At 41.8% G+C, this 17132-nt stretch overlaps 1 protein-coding gene across 1 annotated transcript; it reads left to right on the top strand.

The window, feature by feature from the left end:
* Positions 1-302: 302 nt before the first annotated feature.
* On the top strand, positions 303-15924 carry pms1 (PMS1 homolog 1, mismatch repair system component). The gene is made up of 13 exons (XM_070914661.1): positions 303-326; positions 1294-1436; positions 1932-2114; positions 2248-2350; positions 2666-2829; positions 7059-7175; positions 9562-9684; positions 9809-9955; positions 10100-10938; positions 12948-13415; positions 13620-13750; positions 15380-15540; positions 15640-15924. The coding sequence occupies exons 2-13, from the start codon at positions 1305-1307 to the stop codon at positions 15838-15840; spliced, it is 2769 nt and encodes a 922-aa protein (XP_070770762.1). The 5' UTR covers positions 303-326; positions 1294-1304; the 3' UTR covers positions 15841-15924.
* Positions 15925-17132: the final 1208 nt, after the last annotated feature.

The raw sequence follows: 17132 nt of genomic DNA, 5'->3' as shown, positions 1-17132 counted from the left end.
AGTTCTCCGAAACAGGAGGTTATGTTAACATCTAAGTTACATGTGTTTAATGTAAGGTTTAGGTAGGGCCTAGTTATGTTTGGTTTTTGTATTGCAATCCTACCGAAAGCTGGCTTTCTAAGTAGCCGGATAAAAAGTTGTACCTGTTAGCCTGTACTGAGGGTACAAATATCCAAAAAGGCAACATTCTGAACCCACCCTCGTGTCACTTCTAACCAATCAACGTGTAATGAAGGGGGCGGGAATCAGGTCGCTTCCGCCTTGTGGCTCGTGTCTGTTGTTTATGAAAGGTTCACCTGGGACTGCAGTCAAAAGGACTCGTGCAAGTCAGTACTGAACTACCTTTTCCAACTATTTATTAACGTTAATATCCAGCGTAATACGAGTTTGTAATGCGGTCTAAGTTTACCCGAAATTGGGGTTTTACTTGTAAGCTAACGAGTCTAAGCAGTTCAAGCAAGTGCAGTTAACAGTTAGCCAACGTTAGTAAAGTCAACCTGTTTTATTAATGTGTCCACGGTGCCATGGCGTTTCTCTGTTGTATTCATTTTTCTGACTAACTTGTGTTTTGTACTGAAAGAAGATAACTTGAGTGTTGAGTGACATTTGTGTTGTCTGTCGCTCTCTACCGACAAATCTAATGTAACCGTAACGTCAAAGTAAGTTACTCTAATTAGGTGGCATTCATTTTCGACTAATCATTACGAGTACTACTTGCAATTGGAAAAGGGTAATCAATAATATGTAATAAGATACAATATTTCATGTGTCAGTGAGCAATTGAGAGGCCATGCTACCTGGAAGCTCTTTTTTTTGTTGTTGCAAAATTCAAAATGATGTCAACAATAAATTAGTATATTCGAAATATAGGATCCTTGTGAACCCAGAAAAGCAAGACTTGAACCTGTGTTGTCACCGAGATCAAGCTCGATCAGCCTCACATAATGTTTTTATATTTTCAATTTGCGAATGCACAAAATTCACCTGCTTACTGTATTGCCAGTTTATTTATAGTGCATCTCACCTATGTACGTGTATATTGAAATACAGGCAATTCCCTGCCAGGAGAGTCAGGTGAAACATTAACAATAACAACCATGTACAGTGTAAAATAGCTTTTTCTCAACAACTTATGTGTGTACCACCTAGTAGCTGACTTGAATGAGTTTAAATGTCACTTCCTATTGTTTCTACATTGAAATTCTGGTCCATGGAAGTGTTCTCCATTTTTTTCAAGGTTTGCTCCACTCATGCCATGTTGTTGCTGTGACTCAGAGGACTTTTCCTCAACAGGTGCCTTAATCATGAAGCAGCTGCCTCCGGATACCGTGCGGCTGCTGTCCAGCTCCCAGGTCATCACCTCTGTGGTGAACGTTGTGAAAGAATTGATGGAAAATTCCCTGGATGCTGGGACTTCAAGCATTGATGTTAAACTGGTACATTGTCTAAATGACAGATTTTGGAAGAAGGAGAAATATATTTATTTATTAATTTATTTTGAAAATATGAGGAGGAATAGTCTCAATAGAGCTAAAAACAATATGTATTGCATTAGTGGGCTTTAGTCATAAAGGTGGCGATGCCTACTGTATTCATTAATACACCTATTTTTTTAGCACCTCAGGACTTTGTAACTATGTTAAGTGACTTCTTGAAACTGATCTGAGTGTAACAAGTTAACGCTCAGGCTTTGAGATCTGTTTGATCAGTTTGCTTTGGCAGTGGAAAGTATAACAATTGGCGTTTTCTTGCCTATTTAGCAGCAAGATTGTTGTTGTATTGGATAATACAATTAGTAAAATATCCAAATAAAGCGTTGTGTGAATCAACACTTTGCTATAAATATAAGAATGGAGAAAAACTAATTTTGTGTGCTTTAAATCTTCCCATTTGATTTCAACAGTATGTATGTATTGAATTTCACATTGCAGGAGAACTACGGTTTGGACCGCATAGAAGTGCGCGATAACGGCCGTGGAATCAAAGCTGTAGATACTCCTGTGATGGCCGTGAGACATTTCACTTCAAAGATCTGTAGCCACGAGGACCTGGAGCGGCTGGAGACGTACGGCTTCCGAGGAGAAGCGCTGGGCTCCATCTGCGCTGTGGCAGAGGTGAGAAGTATTTAACAGCAGTTATGATATTTTACAGATAGCATGACTCTTTGATTTATCAGTATATATGAAGCATGAAATATAAACTGGGATGGTTGGCAACCTGATGTCTTATTTTGCTCTTCCCCTTCAGGTGGCTGTCATCACGAAGACAGAGGAGGACGACATCAGCACCCAGTACACCCTTAACTTCACTGGGGAGATTGTTTCTCAGAAGCCGTCTCACTTAGGTCAAGGTAAGGCACCAATGACTGAGTCAGTCTTGTAGGGAACAACAAAATCAAGGACTGCTTTTTAATAATGAATTATTAGAGTGGGACTTTGCAAAAGGACTCAGAGGACCTGAAACAGACACATTGGTTTGCTGATGTTGAAGTCTTAAAGGGATTGTGTAAAATTCCTAATGATACAGGTAGTAACACACACCGTGACCAATAAGTTTTGGCCCCATGGTGTCCTGGTAGATCTGGTCCAGGCCTTCAGCCTGGTTGCAGGAAAAGTAAGTTGTCTGTCAGAAGCTGTTGCACGCCTCTGCTCTTTGTGTTCTACAGGTACAACAGTGAGTGTACTGAAGCTTTTCAAGAATCTTCCTGTGAGGCGGCAGTACTATTCTTCTAGCAAGAAGTGCAAGGAGGAACTGAAGAAAGTGCAGGACCTGCTGTTGGCCTACGCCATTATAAAACCAGACCTGAGGCTCACACTGGTTCACAATAAGGTCAGTAACTCCTCCTCCCTTTTCAGACTGAACTTAAATAAAGAAAAATAATTTCACATTCACTGGTGACTAATCTGAAGATAATGCCAGATGTAACTGCAGCTGTCAGCCGGCAGCATACAAATATATGTGTCATATATATTATTTTCAAACAGTCAAAAAGCTTGTCTTTTAAAGTGATGTGCAACCCAAAATATATTGAGTATCTGAGACCGATCTCCTGCGGGCTTGAAAGGTGACTGCAAAAAGTTTGTACTATCCTGCAGCATGATGATGATGATATATGACAAATACAAGCTGTCGTCCTTCCAAGAGCTGAAACTAACTGAGCATAGAGACGGACAGCAAAGAAGTGGAGAGGTGTGTGTGAAGTTTCGGTGGATGTCGCAGTGCCTCCTGTCTGCTGTGAAAACTTGCCACCCTATGAATCCATTGTAACAGACACAATTCAAGCTGACAGAACAGAAGTTAATCTGCTGTTCTTTATGCAGCAAACGTTCAATAGTCACCATTCAAATCTACAGTGAAGTGTATGATACTCAAAGGAAAATGTCTTTGCTGGAGTATGGTTTAATGTTTACCCTCCCTACAAGACAACTGAACCAATGGGCGGAAAGAACACCTGGAGGTTTTAATGGTAATGAAGTCCTGAGAAGACAGTATGTAGTCCTCCACACAGCAGCCACTAGGTGTCATCATTAGTCTTCGAATGACCATCCCAACATCACTGGCTCAAAATCGCCTTCAGTGTGTGTTAATATGCCATGTATTTGCAGTATAGTCTTATATGTGTGACACCACTGACATGTGTAAAAGCACTCAGAACCCATGTGAGAGAGATGTCAGATTAGTGCAAACACACAGGAACTTCATTTAGATCTTTAGAGGAAAAAAAGGTACGTTTGATTCCAGGAAGTTTATATTTTCCCAGAATTTTGATTCTACTGCTAGTACTACTCCTACTACTACTACTACATTTGGGGCTACTACGACTAAATAATGATAGTATGTATAAAGACAACAACAACAAGAAAGTGCAAGGAGTAACAGTATATCAAATAAAAATGGTCTGCATAGAGATTAGTGCTACATAGGAAACAAACAAGACTGTAAGGAGATTTAGTGCACTGCTTTTTTTGTTTTCAAATATCATTTTATTGAGCAGTAATAGCAATAATACAGGACCGAAGGATAGTTTGCATCCATTGACATTCATTCAAAAACATACAAAAAGTAATGTTAAATTACAACAAATGGAAGGAGGGAAAAATATATAAAAGCCTAGACAACCACCCTGTCATACCAGTCTACCCAGTCTCCCTAAGTTTCACCCATCTGATAATGTGAAATATTGCAAACGTGTAAAATGTAAATTGTGTAGAGTGTGTACAGCTTACTTTGACAGAAGGTCTTGCTGTTTGTGATTTTCTGTCAAACACGTGAAAGCCCTTAAACGGAAAGTTACAAAAGCATAGTCAAGAGCTTGTCAGGTAAATTATTAATCAAACACCCTCCTGAAGACAGTAATTGTCTCCAGCCTCCTGTTGTTTTGTTGTCAGCGCTAATGCGAGTCAGTGAGTTATGAAATTGTTACGTGCGATGGAAAAATATTAATTTGGCTTGTAGAAGCACCTCAGAAACACACAGACTAAACCTTTTTATCGAGCCAAGCGAGGACAGGCTGACTGACCTGATAGTCAGTCTGTGCTGGTTTTAAAGCATGTCTCAAAATCACACGCATACAACAGAATGAACCTGTAGCTGTATAATAATAAGTCGGAGGACTCTTTTAATTAATGTGCATGTGGCTATTTAATTGAGTTGATTTTGGATGCAAAGAAGAACGCTTCTAAATAGCGAACTGTTATGTAAATAATTTGCATGCAGTCATCAAACCTTTTAACTACATTTGATGTAGCTTTTAAACTGGGACTCAAGCTGAATGATGAAAATATTGATAATCTCAATACGTCCAACCTTCCCTGAACACAGTTAGAATTTTACATGTATTTATTATGGCTGCAACTGACAGTTATTTTCATTACTGATCAATCCAATCTATTGATTATTTCTTCTGTTAATCATTCAATCTATGCCGTCTAAGGAAACCATGAAAAACCCAAACATGTTGAATTGACAATGATATAAAACAATAATCCTCGCAGTGGAGAAGCTGGACGCAGATAATGTTTGGCGTGATTAACGATTAATGAAATGATGAATTGATCATCAAAATCAATCAACTAATTAATCAATCAACTTATCATGTATTTTTCATCGAGCAGTCAAAAAAACGGCACTAGTATTTGTTAAGGACTATCAGGGATAATGACATGTATGAAAGTGACTAATCAGAATCAGAATCAGAAATACTTTATTGATCCCCGGGGGGAAATTGTACAATATTGCAGTTGATATTTAACCAGTGTACTGAAATGACATTGAGGAGTGGCTTAAAGGTCCCCTGTCCTTCTGAAAGGTTTGGTTGAGATCTGCTGAAATCAAAGTGTTTATATCACTAAATATTAATATGTAATGGTGTAACAGAAATATGTAGTGATGGAGAGAACTACAAACCCTCTCCAAAGACAGATAGCGCGTAAATACAATTAAGGAAATGATTTGTGTTGCCGCCTGTGCACAATGCTGCTGAAATAATACTGTGCAAAAGCAAAACTGAACAATGTGCTCTGAACAACTGGCAAAAAAAAGTATTTGGAGGGAAAAACACAAATACTGTGAACAGCACATCATGGTACAACGAGCATCATGGTTTGGGCTTGCAAAGCTTGCAGCTGTTGAGGGAACAATGAATTCCAAATTCTATGAGAAACACTTAGAGGAAAGAAATCAGTATGTACTTTACGGTAAACTTTACGGTAGATAAGGATGACCCTGCACAAGACTAAATTGTCTTAAACAAATAAAATGTTTGACCTGTGGCCTAGAAGTAGTGGCCCTTAACATGTCACCTGATATCTTAAACATCAGTCATTCATTACCATCTGCTATGTTGAGGCTGCATGATTTTGGTTTGAATAACAAAATAAAATCCAATAGTTTTGATTTTGAGCATGTTTTTAGACCTGTTGTGTTTGGGGTTGTACAGGGCTGCATACTTTTGGTGTGCACAATAAAAAAAAAAAGCCAGTTATTTTGGGTCGTTGCATTACATAACATTAGATTAATCAGCAGTGGAATTATTTAGCAATTAGACATTTTCATCCCTTATGCCCTTTCCCACCGCAGCTAAGCGTAGCTGTCAGGTGCCCCAAACACAAATATGGCTGACTGTGAACTCTGATTTGGTTGATTATGACGCCTGAGTAAGTTGCTGAACACAGCTGCGGACTTAACCCCAGATTCTGTTTCAGGCTGAAGCCAGTTTGTACACACAAGTGTATAGGTGGTGTGGGTCACGGAGGAGCCACACGACCACCATATAACTTTCATAGAAATCAGCTTCGAGGTCGTCAGGGGAGGGTAGTGAACCCATTCCGTACAATCAGCACTCAGTTGCCCCTATCCTTTACCTCCAACTCTGCTATTCGGCCTGTGTCGTGTTTCACAGCTTCTTCAGGAACTGTTTACAGGAGTGATCCGTTTACATGTGCCAAATTGCGTATTTAATAGCTGAGACATGCCCTGCAACAGGGTGCATGCTTTTAGAAATCAACACCCGGGAGATATATTCACCGGTGGACACAAACTACAAGCCCGCTCGTGGGTGTCGACATATTTTGTGCCTAAAATATTTTCTGACATAATCCTAAAATGAGATTATTAGGAAAAGAATCCTGACCTAAATTACTAAATGTCCTTTAAATGTACCATGACTTTTGTGAAAGTCCCTAAGATTTAATATTGCATTGTGTCAATTCAACTATTTGATCACAGCAGCATATCTATATGTGTGTGTTGCCTTTAGAATCACAGTTGGTTTATTTTTTTAATGTTAATTTCAATAGCCATTACATTTTCAACAACCACTCTTCCATATCTTTTATGTTCCCTGCCTAAATGTTCACACGGACTGATGGAGCTAAGTTTTGAACATTAAAACTGCAGTTTCTGTCCATCTCTTGCTGAATCTCTTGACAGGAAGAAAATGTACGAACTCCAGATATGTTGGCGGCTTCGTGGCCCAGTTACTATCTTCACAGGTGTTGATGCAGTGTGATTCGCCTGATGTGGACTCTTGGAAGTTGACTGGTGTCATATTGTTGCAGGTGGTGATCTGGCAGAAGGCCAAGGTGGGCGATCACAGAAGTGCACTCCTGGCTACGCTGGGGCCCGGTGCCGTTGCCAACCTGCTCCCTTGCCACCATCACCAAGAGCAACCAGAGGTTAGTTGAGGGGAAAAATGCTACGATGACAGAGAAATGGAGCAATTCTGCATAATCGTGACTTGGTTTGGAGAAGATACAGTTTTCTTTGGGTTTTCATACACACTGACATTGCTGGCAGAAATGCATGTATGTGCTTTAGTAAAAAAAAAAACAACACACATTTACATTTACATAATCACATTTTCGACAGGGCTCACGTTTATATGTTCCTGGTTTCATGGTCAACTGTTATTTTTATTGTTTCACATGGACCAAAGTCACCCTTGAATACTGAAACGAATGATGCTGTGAATGTGAAGAGACTGCAGGGAGTGCATTGCACTCTGATGGGTGAGCGTCATGGGCACATAGGGCTAAGCTGGCACATAGCCGCATGCTAACCCTCCCACCTCCTGCACACATCTTGCACTCTTTGCTCTCACGCTGTGGCTCCCATGCCCCTTTGCCCTTCATTGTGGAGCCATTATGGCAGTTCATCTTCATAAGACACACACTTGCCCCCCTTAGAAAAGCTCATTGTCCATCCTAAAATGACACGTCATTTGAGAAATGTTGTAATTTTACTTGTTTCAGGAATGTTCCTGTCAGTGTCTTTGACATCGTGTGACACTCGTGCTAAAGAACTAAAAAAAAAAAAAAAGAAAAGAAACAAGACAAGAACTCGGAAACGAGTTTGGAATAAGTTGATTTGCATTGGAAATAAATGATGATGACTTGGAGTCTCCAATTTTAACTGTCAATATGACATAAAATGCCTAGTTAAGATGGATACTTTTTGCAGAGCAAATGAGAGCATGCACGTTATACTTGACCGTGAGCTAATAACCTCATCACGAACGCCTGGTCTGAAGCCAGCAAATGTGGTCAGTTGGTGGCTGGCCAACTATTCCCTTGCCCTTTTCTCTTGAGTTCTGTCCTGATGAAGAGTGAGTGCTTTTTGTTAGCTAAGCTTTGCTGCGCTGATCGTAATTGAATTACTGTCGAGCGGTAACTTTCTGCTTGGTCACGGTAGGTGTCATGTGGCTCGTACCTGCTGCCAGGCTCCCAACTAATCTGGTCTGACAGATATGGAGCAGCCCTTTTCACCCTGTTTCTCTCTCATTTTCCCCTTTGTTGTTGTTATTTTGCTGCTGCACTTTGGTGCCCAGTTATGAGAACAACCTTTCACCTTTTCCTCTTACTCCCTGTAGCAATGAAAGAGAACGTTTCTGCTGTTTGTCCCCAAGACCAAAGCTTAGTGATCAAGGGAACCAGGTTGACAATTTCACCGGGGCCTCGCTCGGGGAGTGTTCCAGGAGCTGTTCCTCTGCAGAACAAAATGTGACACTCGTTTTTGGCAGCATGACTACACATAGCCACGGCCCTTTGAGGCCAGAGGTGCCATTCGTGCTCTCATAAAGTGACCCTAATGAGCAGAAATACAGAGAAGCATATGTGCCCCGACCTGAAACAGCAGTTCATTTATTAACTTCATTGCCGTGCGTTGCTGCTAATAATGAGCCCGAGGCCATGTGTAAAAAAAAAAAAAAGAAAAAAGCATAGCTATTCCGCTTCTTGCTGTAGAACATTAATAGCTTTCCATAATTTCTTACAAGCTTACATTCATAATGGAGTTTTAAGTGCCATTGTTCAGTTTTGTGTCGAGTCATCAATTTTAGTTCATGAGAAGTGCCTCTGACGTGAGTGTAGGTGAAAGGTCGTCATGTATGATGCAAATGCTAATAGAAAAATGTCCACCACCAGCTGGTCGGGCATGTTCTCAGTGGAGCCTGCACGTCGAGAGAGGAACCTGCCCGTCTGTCTTGATTGTTTCAAAATGCACAGTGGAATTAAGTTTGATATTTAGGCATCAAACATGTGAAGGAGCGGATGAAATGAATGGAGTAAATCGGCTAAGAAATGTAGCTTTACTCCTCCTCCTCGTTGTGCTGCGGCAGTGTATGTACGGTGTGCTGCGAGCGGTGCCGAGTGCCTGTCTGCTTGTGCACAGGCTGAATTAATGGCTTCGTTCCCAGCTGTGCAGCTGTGCAGCTCTGCAGCTGTGCTGTCAGTGGAGTGGATCAACCGTGCCATCCTAATTGAAAAAGTGATGATGGTAAAGTTTATGTAATGTCCAGGTTTCAGAACTAGTGGTTACACTGTTGCGCCCCTGCGCCAGCCAGCTGCTGAGCGTGACAATTTGAAAATGTTTGCAAAAGCATGAAGGTCTCATTTCAGAAACGTTGCTGCCAAACTCATCCCTTCATGACAACCATTATTTATCACGTAGTGTGATATTTTCCTCACTGTATTTTGTTTGGCAAGTGTATGTATGTATGACACCAACTTTGTGCTTATCTTGTGTTGGATTATTGATATTATCATTCTTTTTTATTTCATTTAGATTGTTTTAGATGGCTTTTTCCCAAAGCCTGGTGCAGATTACTCCTCTACAAGCTCCTCTAACTCTGACAAAACATTTATTTTCGTCAACAACCGGCCTGTCCACCATAAAGATATCATGAAGGTAGAGTCATTTTACACCAAACTTTATACAATGAATGCTTTTTATACACTAATACTTGTATCTAATTTTATTTTATGTTTACCTGCAAACATTATCCTGGTTGGATTGTGCGATTGATCATCAGTTGTTGCGTCAACACTACACTGCTCAGTATCCGGATGACTCGGCACGAAACCGCTATCCCACCCTCGTGCTTAAAATTACAGTTTCACCCTCCTCAGTCGACGTCAATTTGACACCGGACAAGACCCAGGTTCTCCTTCATGACAAGGTAGCTATGAAACGCATGGATAATTTCATGATCTAGCCTTGCTTTTCATTTGGGGAATGAACCCTAGCCTATCAGATGTGATTAGAAATCAAACTCGTCAAAAATGTTTTTCATTTTTTCATCTGTGATCTCTCTGAAATTTAGGAGGCTGTGCTGACCGCAGTAGATGCATTTCTGGTTTCTCTCTATGGCTATCGGCCTAGTGGTGACCCCCCAACTGAGAAGCAGCTCGGCCATGAGACGTCTCCCTCGCCGTCTAGTCCTTTGCGGACTGATGCTTCACGACCGGACAATGAACACAGTGTAGAGAGGGATGACAGTCTCATCAACCTCAATGGTAACTCCCTTAAAGATGCACCTAAACACGGTGACACAGTTCTGTCAACAGCAACAAGCACCGATGCTTCGCTGCACCGCCAGACCTCTAACAGCAGCTCTTCGTCCTCCGTAGCAGAGGACTGGATTGTCAACAAGATCCCAGCCGGGCTTGAGTCTAACTTTTCTCTCTACGATGATGAAACAACTCAGAGCTGCACTCAGACAGCAGAAACAGGTTTAGCAAGCAAGTCCCCCCAGAGTCTGGAGGACGACGCTGTGTCAGGTGCAGACACAAGCAAAGGCCAGCTATCGGCCGAGCACTGGAGCCGGGGGACGGCTTTGACCGACCCTATTTCCCGAGAACCCCTGCGGCCCGTGACAATCCACCAACCTTCAAAGAACACAAATTCTGACTCGGAGGAGATCAAGAGTCAGAGCTGCTCCAACAAAAAGATGCTCAACGCCATAACAGAGAAGCGGGCCGCTCTGACGGCCTACGACCTGATCAGCAACCGCGCCATGAGGGCACCGCTGTCCCCCGCCGCCCTGTTTGAGAAGGAGGCCAGAGCAGAGGTCCTCAGGGAGAAGCCCACAGCCAGCCTGCAGGATATCAGCGTCGCTGTTCACGAGAGGTGGAAAAATCTGAGGGAGGAAGACCGTAAGAAGTGAGTTTCCAGACCTTCACCTTTCCAAGCAGTTGTTTCCATTTCTTGATATTTGCAAGGCAGAGAGAGGGGGGAAAGTCTGACCTGTCATTTGCATGTGAAAAGCCTAGTCTGGAAATTAGAAACACAGCTCATATCAACAAAATTTCCAGACAACTGTGTCTAATGACATTTTCTGCAGTACAACAGGTATCACTAAAGGTGAAATGTTCTCTATTTCCAAAGTATGCCATCTATCCAGAGAATTCACATGATTTTATTCAACTTTTATTCAATATTAAACCCACTGAGATTGTCTTTATTTCCCATACCTACAATAGTCCCCAAACATAGGCGTTCATAGTGACACAGCTTTAATTAAGACATTGGCTGATATGAACTGATACTTCCCTTTTATAGAAACAGTCTGTGATATTTCCTCGTTACTTATTGTACATAAATGTAATATCTAAATGTCCTGTTTCCAGGTTCACATGAGTCTCTTTGTCCATGTAAAACCTCACCTACACTTGCTTCACAAGTGGTTTGAGGAGTGACACATAGTTGGCTAGTCAAGAACAGATTTGGCGCAGAACAGATGCAGGTAATGAGTGTTTGTGTTTGACCCTTTCTCCCTCGGAGTCAAAGGATTTACATTAATGAAGGTGAGACAGGGAGGGAAGTTATTTGAAAAACAAACAAACATAAAAACGTGGTGATCAGATAAATGTGCATTTCTGGTAGAATAGCATGTCCAAGCTCATGGCGTATATCTGCTTTGGACTCAAGTCTGACATCCAAGCACACAAAATATTTATAAAATGCTGCTGTTAGCAGTCAGAGAGCACAGCACAAGGCTAGAGAGCTAAAAGTCTTGTCACACAGTCATTAATAACTTCTGGTCCAGATGCACACGGACACATCAGTAAAAGAAAGTACATGCTGTGTACACGGAACCATTGCTCTCTATCCACTGAGGTACTAAGCTTGTAGCATCATGGAATAACACCATTATACTGTGCTGAAGGCGCTTCAACCCAATTATGTTAGATTACTGCATACCAAGTTGGAAAATGCGTATCAGCAGTACGCGGGGCCTTATATAAGGTATGGAAGAGTGTATGGAAAAAGACATCTGTTTAGAATCCTGCCTTGCCGTACTGCTGTCTTAAACATGAAATAGGATGCGTCAAGGACTTGGCTCCTTTCACCGCCACTGTTGAGTGGCACAGCACTTCTAGGAATTACACGTACACAAGTTGCTGGAGGTGCTGAAGTGTAAGCATTACAACTGATGGAAGCTCAGCAGCTGTGCTACACAGAAGAAATGAAACACGTACGTTATCAACCGGCACAAAGCCTGTATATAAAGCGAAAGTTGCTGTTCGAGGTCTCTATCGCTTATTGAGTGATTAAGGCATTTAGGTGTAATGTAACATATTACTGTTTCAGCATATGAACTACATTTTGAAACGTGTCATTTAAATGCTGTTGAAAGGACTACCATACACTGTTTAGTATTGTACTTCCGTGAAGTTGGGGGACTAACAAGAGATAAAATAAAGATCAAAATCACAGCAGCATAGCGATATCCTGACTTCTAGTTCCTATGGGTCAAGCTCCAGAAACGAAGGATCCTACAATTCCCATAATGCAACACGATAACATCTTTCATTAGATCCCCCTGCCTCCTAAATGGCCACTTCTTTCAAACCCCACATTTCCTGTTTGTTTAAAAATGTCAAGTGTCAAGCCCAATCATCAGGGTTATTTCCCCTCAAACTTTGGAAAGCTCCCTCCAGAGCCCAAGAAGACATTTTACAACTGTTTTTGCAGATTGAGTCCTCCTCGTGAAGAGAAACTGAGACTGAACTGTAAAATAGGTGGAGTGCCCCTTTAATTTATCCTAGTTTAAAACTTGACGTGTGGGCATATTTTTGTTCTTCGCATCACCAAATCAGAATAGATGTGATAACAAAGAGGGTTGTTGCTGCTGTTGTAACTCTGAAAGACTTGGTTGGACTCTGCAGGTATGAGGAGAAGGCAAAGAAACACCTGGAGCACCATGACCAAAGGACCAAGTTGGCCTCTGCTGAAGGCCCCCGAGAGACGAGCGGGAGCACCCCAAGGGGTCACGCACAGAGCCAGAAACGCAAGGCCCCCCTGTCCAACCAGCAGTTGCTGGACGAGCTCTTCTCTGCACGGCCCCAAAAGAAGATGAGGAACCCTGCGCCCAAGCCCTCGCAGCCCCTCCCCTGCAGCGTGGCTGCCCTTCGGCTGCAGCTTCAGCGCCTTTCATCCCAGAGCAGCGCAGGGCCACGGGGCCTCCGTCTTGTAAACCGACTGGCCTCTCAGAGCGCCTGGGTCATTTTATGTGGTCAGAGGCTCACGTTGTTAAACCCATTTCGAGTGGAGGAAGCCTTGCTGTTTAAGAGACTTCTAGAGAATAATATACTTCCAGCAGTGAGTCTGCAGAACCCTATACAGTTAACAGATGGGTAACGTATCACTCACTTCTCACCAGCAAAATGCCAACCCTGACAGCTTTCTTTTCCCCTTGTGGAAATCTGCACGCTCAATTTGTTTGAGACTATTTTTAAGACAAACCAATCCCAATCCTTGGTTTTCTATTAAGGCTCATCTAATGTCTGAAAAATACACTGTTGCTGCATGTTAAACATCTCCTTGTCTGTCTTTCATAGAAGTCTAGGGGGAGCTGAATATACTGAGGCTTTGTGCAACATGGAGAAACAAAGCCCTGAGCTAAACGGAGGGGCCCTCTTCTCTGATCCCAGGCTTGTGGCTAATGGGTTTAAAATCCGACTCACTCCAGGTACATCGTAAATAAAACTTTGGACCGTAACGCCGTTGCATGAGGCAGTCTAATATGATAGAACATTCATTCACATGTGGCATGTCCTCCTGAACCTGATGACGAAGTGGTACTAACATAGGCACCATCGTCCAACATGGAGCACACAATCAATCAGAAAACAAGCCTCTCCTATTTTTGAGTCACGCTGTTTAAAGGTCTCATGGATTGTCTTGTTTTATTTAACAAATGTTGGAGCCGTTTGCCATCATTAATGTCATAGTTCACCAGTCACTTAGAAATGTCAATCGTACAGTCCTGAGTAACTGGATTACAGGCAATTATTTCTGACAGAGTTGCTGTATATCGGATTAGTTGTGGATAAAACAAAATATTCCCAAACAATGAATGAGTTGTAAATCATGGGAGAACTGACATGTAGGACCAAACAACCTAGTATGTTTCTTGTAATTAAGACATTTTCTTTTATAATAGATCATGACGTGAAGTGAAACATAATCATACAGTACAAGTACACTGACCACAGCATCTTTATTCCCACACATGTACAAGGAGTAAAGTTATCTTTGAACTAAGCACATATTTCAACAATTAACACACTAAGAAATGAGTCATATTAACTTATAATCTGGTAACTGTAAACAACCACTTAGTGTAGTGCAGCTAGTATGAGATACGCACATAATTCTCATTATTGTATATTTACCAAGCAGTGGTTCTAATATTGATAGGATTGTTCTGATAATTACAGTAAACATCAGTGTAGTTTAACCATGTGTATACTGCACTAAGTGAAGTCCAAAGTATGAACTTCTTCATCATTATTGTGACAGCTCTTTCTCTGTTCCCTTGCAGAGGGTATACAGTGTCCTGTAAGTGTTGGTTGTTTTTGTTGCTGGAATGGTTCACCTCAGTTGACATTGGCTCTCTGCCCGACCGAGTGGTCTCACAGTGGGTTTGTACCCCAGTGTGCAGGTGATGAGAATGGCTGCCCTTTAAGAAATTCTAGGAATTTTCATTTGGCACTGCCAGCCTCGGTGGGTGTGCATGGGACTGAAGTTGGCGGCATGTATAAGATGGTTTCATTGCACAATCTCTGCTGAATATCTGCGGTTTTTGTCAGGATTGTTTGAAATTTGTGATGTTTATTTTTCTAAACTTGTGTACGATGTGATTCTGCAGATACGGTCATTTCGAAATGACAAAAACAGCAAATGTCTGTATGGAGTTAAATACGCTGTTATTACAATACATTTTAAGAACAAACATCCCGGACTATAGGCAGCACAACCAGCGAGAAATATTCCAACTGTCTCCACTTCTCCAGGTTTTTCGTACCTTTTTTGAGTTCAGTTTGCATCCAAAGTCATGTATCAGAAATATAAATTGTGCATGATTTGCAGTATTTCCTCATGAAATGAGAAGCCATCATTCTTCCACCCTACAAGACAACTTCCTTCCAGTCTGCTGGGGCTTCTATTAGTCATTTAACACTCCATTTGGCCCTTCGCTTGTTTGACTTGGTCATCAGTCTGGCCGTAAAGCACAATATTTATTTATTATTCTTTCCTGGAGATAGTAGTGGCGTCTGGAGTATATTAATCCTTGTTTTCTGCTTGTTTTGGCCAGGCCTCACGTCAGCCGAGAGACATCTGGAAGTGACAGCAATGGCAGACTGCGTGCCTTTCCTCGGTGTGGAGGACCTCAGGGAGATCCTGACTGCAGTTCTTCACCGAAAGGCCAGGACCGTGCAAGAGTGCCGGCCACTTAAAGTCACAAACTACCTACAAGTGAGAGATGCTATGAATTGAGACTAAGAGTGGCATTACTGTAGATTTTTGTTTTGCTTTGCTTTATTAAATATCTGAACTGGGACTTTTGCCTGACAGGGTGAAGCAGTACGACTTGCCCGTCAGTTGCCTACAAATTTATCCAGGGAAGATGTGGAGGAAACCCTCCTACGGATGGAACAGCAGCTTGGCGAGAGCAACCGGACCTGCATCCATGGAAGACCATTCCTCCAACACCTGTCTGACATCCCTTCTACTGACCAGGAGGCTAAAGCTCTGCTCAGGCCGTTAGAGCTGTAAGACGTAGACACCTTCATGACAAACCACAGCAGTGCAATATCTATGGAACAGATGTCTCATTTTAATAAAGCTGATTATTCTCAGTGTAAGCTACCTGATTTGTTTCCATTCAGCTGTTACAAACAGAACATAAAAATAAACATATTTTTTCCACATTTTGTGAACCTTGAATAGTTAATTTTTAAAGAGCCAAACGATTATGATATTCACAGTTTAGAATATCCACAGAGCATCAAAGGAAAGTGGTTAGCTGAGCTGTGGAAGGACGCAGGTTAGATTCCCTCGACTGGCTCAGAAAAGTCTTGATGAGGAAAGTAAACCGGTCATGTTCTGTTTGTATGGCTGTTTGAGCAATTCACTTTATGATGGTGATGGTGCTGAAATAGCCAAACCTTTCCAGAGATTCTTTTCAAATAGCCGGAAAAGCTTCCTTAACCCTAGGAGTAGTAGGGATTTCAAATTTGACAGAAATTCAGATGTTTTGGGCGGAAAAGACTCAAGGTTCATCGGTTCTACTACAGTAAATCCAGTGGCATTTGTCAGCAGATTCCTTGCAACAAAGAACTCACATTTCAACCTCCGTGCAGTCGCTAAATGCAGTCATCAATAAGTGACAAGTGTTTGTGTAGTTTCAGGAATGGCTGGCCAAACAAAAGTAATGACACGTTAATTAAAATGAACATTTGTATGCAAAGTTCGCAGAACCTCTCCTGTCTTGTTCACAACACCAGTGATACCAGTCCGGTTCTTTGCGACTGTTTGAATTCTATACGTCATGTTTCGGTCTTGTAGATTGATTTCTTGCCTAGTTTGCATTTTCCTGGATTAACAACAGCAGTCTTCGAACCGCAGAGTGACATCTGACTCCCTGACTTGATTTCGGTCCAAAACACAGACTATCTTACCACCCCTAAGCCTCATTGTGGCACCATTGGAAAGGGTATTGGCAAGCTCCAAGCTAGAGATGCACACTGTGCCAGCTTCTACCCATAATTCTTTTCCCTCAATTAGGGCCAGCTGCTTGGCCTTTAGCATTGACAGATAGTTGTATATTATCCCTGGCTGCATTAAATGCTTCAGAGATTTGCACTGTAATTTCAACCACAAAGTTTAGCAAATCCTTGACACTGCGCTAACTTGTAGTGGTGCCACTTCCTAAAGACATTAGTCTATTACGCCATCGTTCTGGTGTTCAGTGTTGCTTGAGGTTTCCTATGGGGAAACATTAAATTAGACTTTGCTCTATAACTAGAAAAAGAGAGGACTGGCAGAAGTTAATGTCTGATTAAATC

Source organism: Enoplosus armatus, chromosome 11, assembly GCF_043641665.1.
Source record: "Enoplosus armatus isolate fEnoArm2 chromosome 11, fEnoArm2.hap1, whole genome shotgun sequence".
NCBI classification, from domain to species: Eukaryota; Metazoa; Chordata; class Actinopteri; order Centrarchiformes; family Enoplosidae; genus Enoplosus; species Enoplosus armatus.
Note: the sequence above shows the minus strand (reverse complement) of the source record. Positions and strands in the feature narration are given on the sequence as shown.

What these genes read in the sequence shown, in the direction of transcription:
- pms1 (XM_070914661.1), top strand. Translation starts at nt 1,305, where the DNA reads ATGAAGCAGCTGCCTCCGGATACCGTGCGGCTGCTGTCCAGCTCCCAG. An exon ending in GCCGTCTCACTTAGGTCAAG is followed by an intron (nt 2,351 to 2,665) that starts GTAAGGCACCAA and finishes TGTGTTCTACAG; the next exon opens with GTACAACAGTGAGTGTACTG. An exon ending in AGGTTCTCCTTCATGACAAG is followed by an intron (nt 9,956 to 10,099) that starts GTAGCTATGAAA and finishes TCTGAAATTTAG; the next exon opens with GAGGCTGTGCTGACCGCAGT.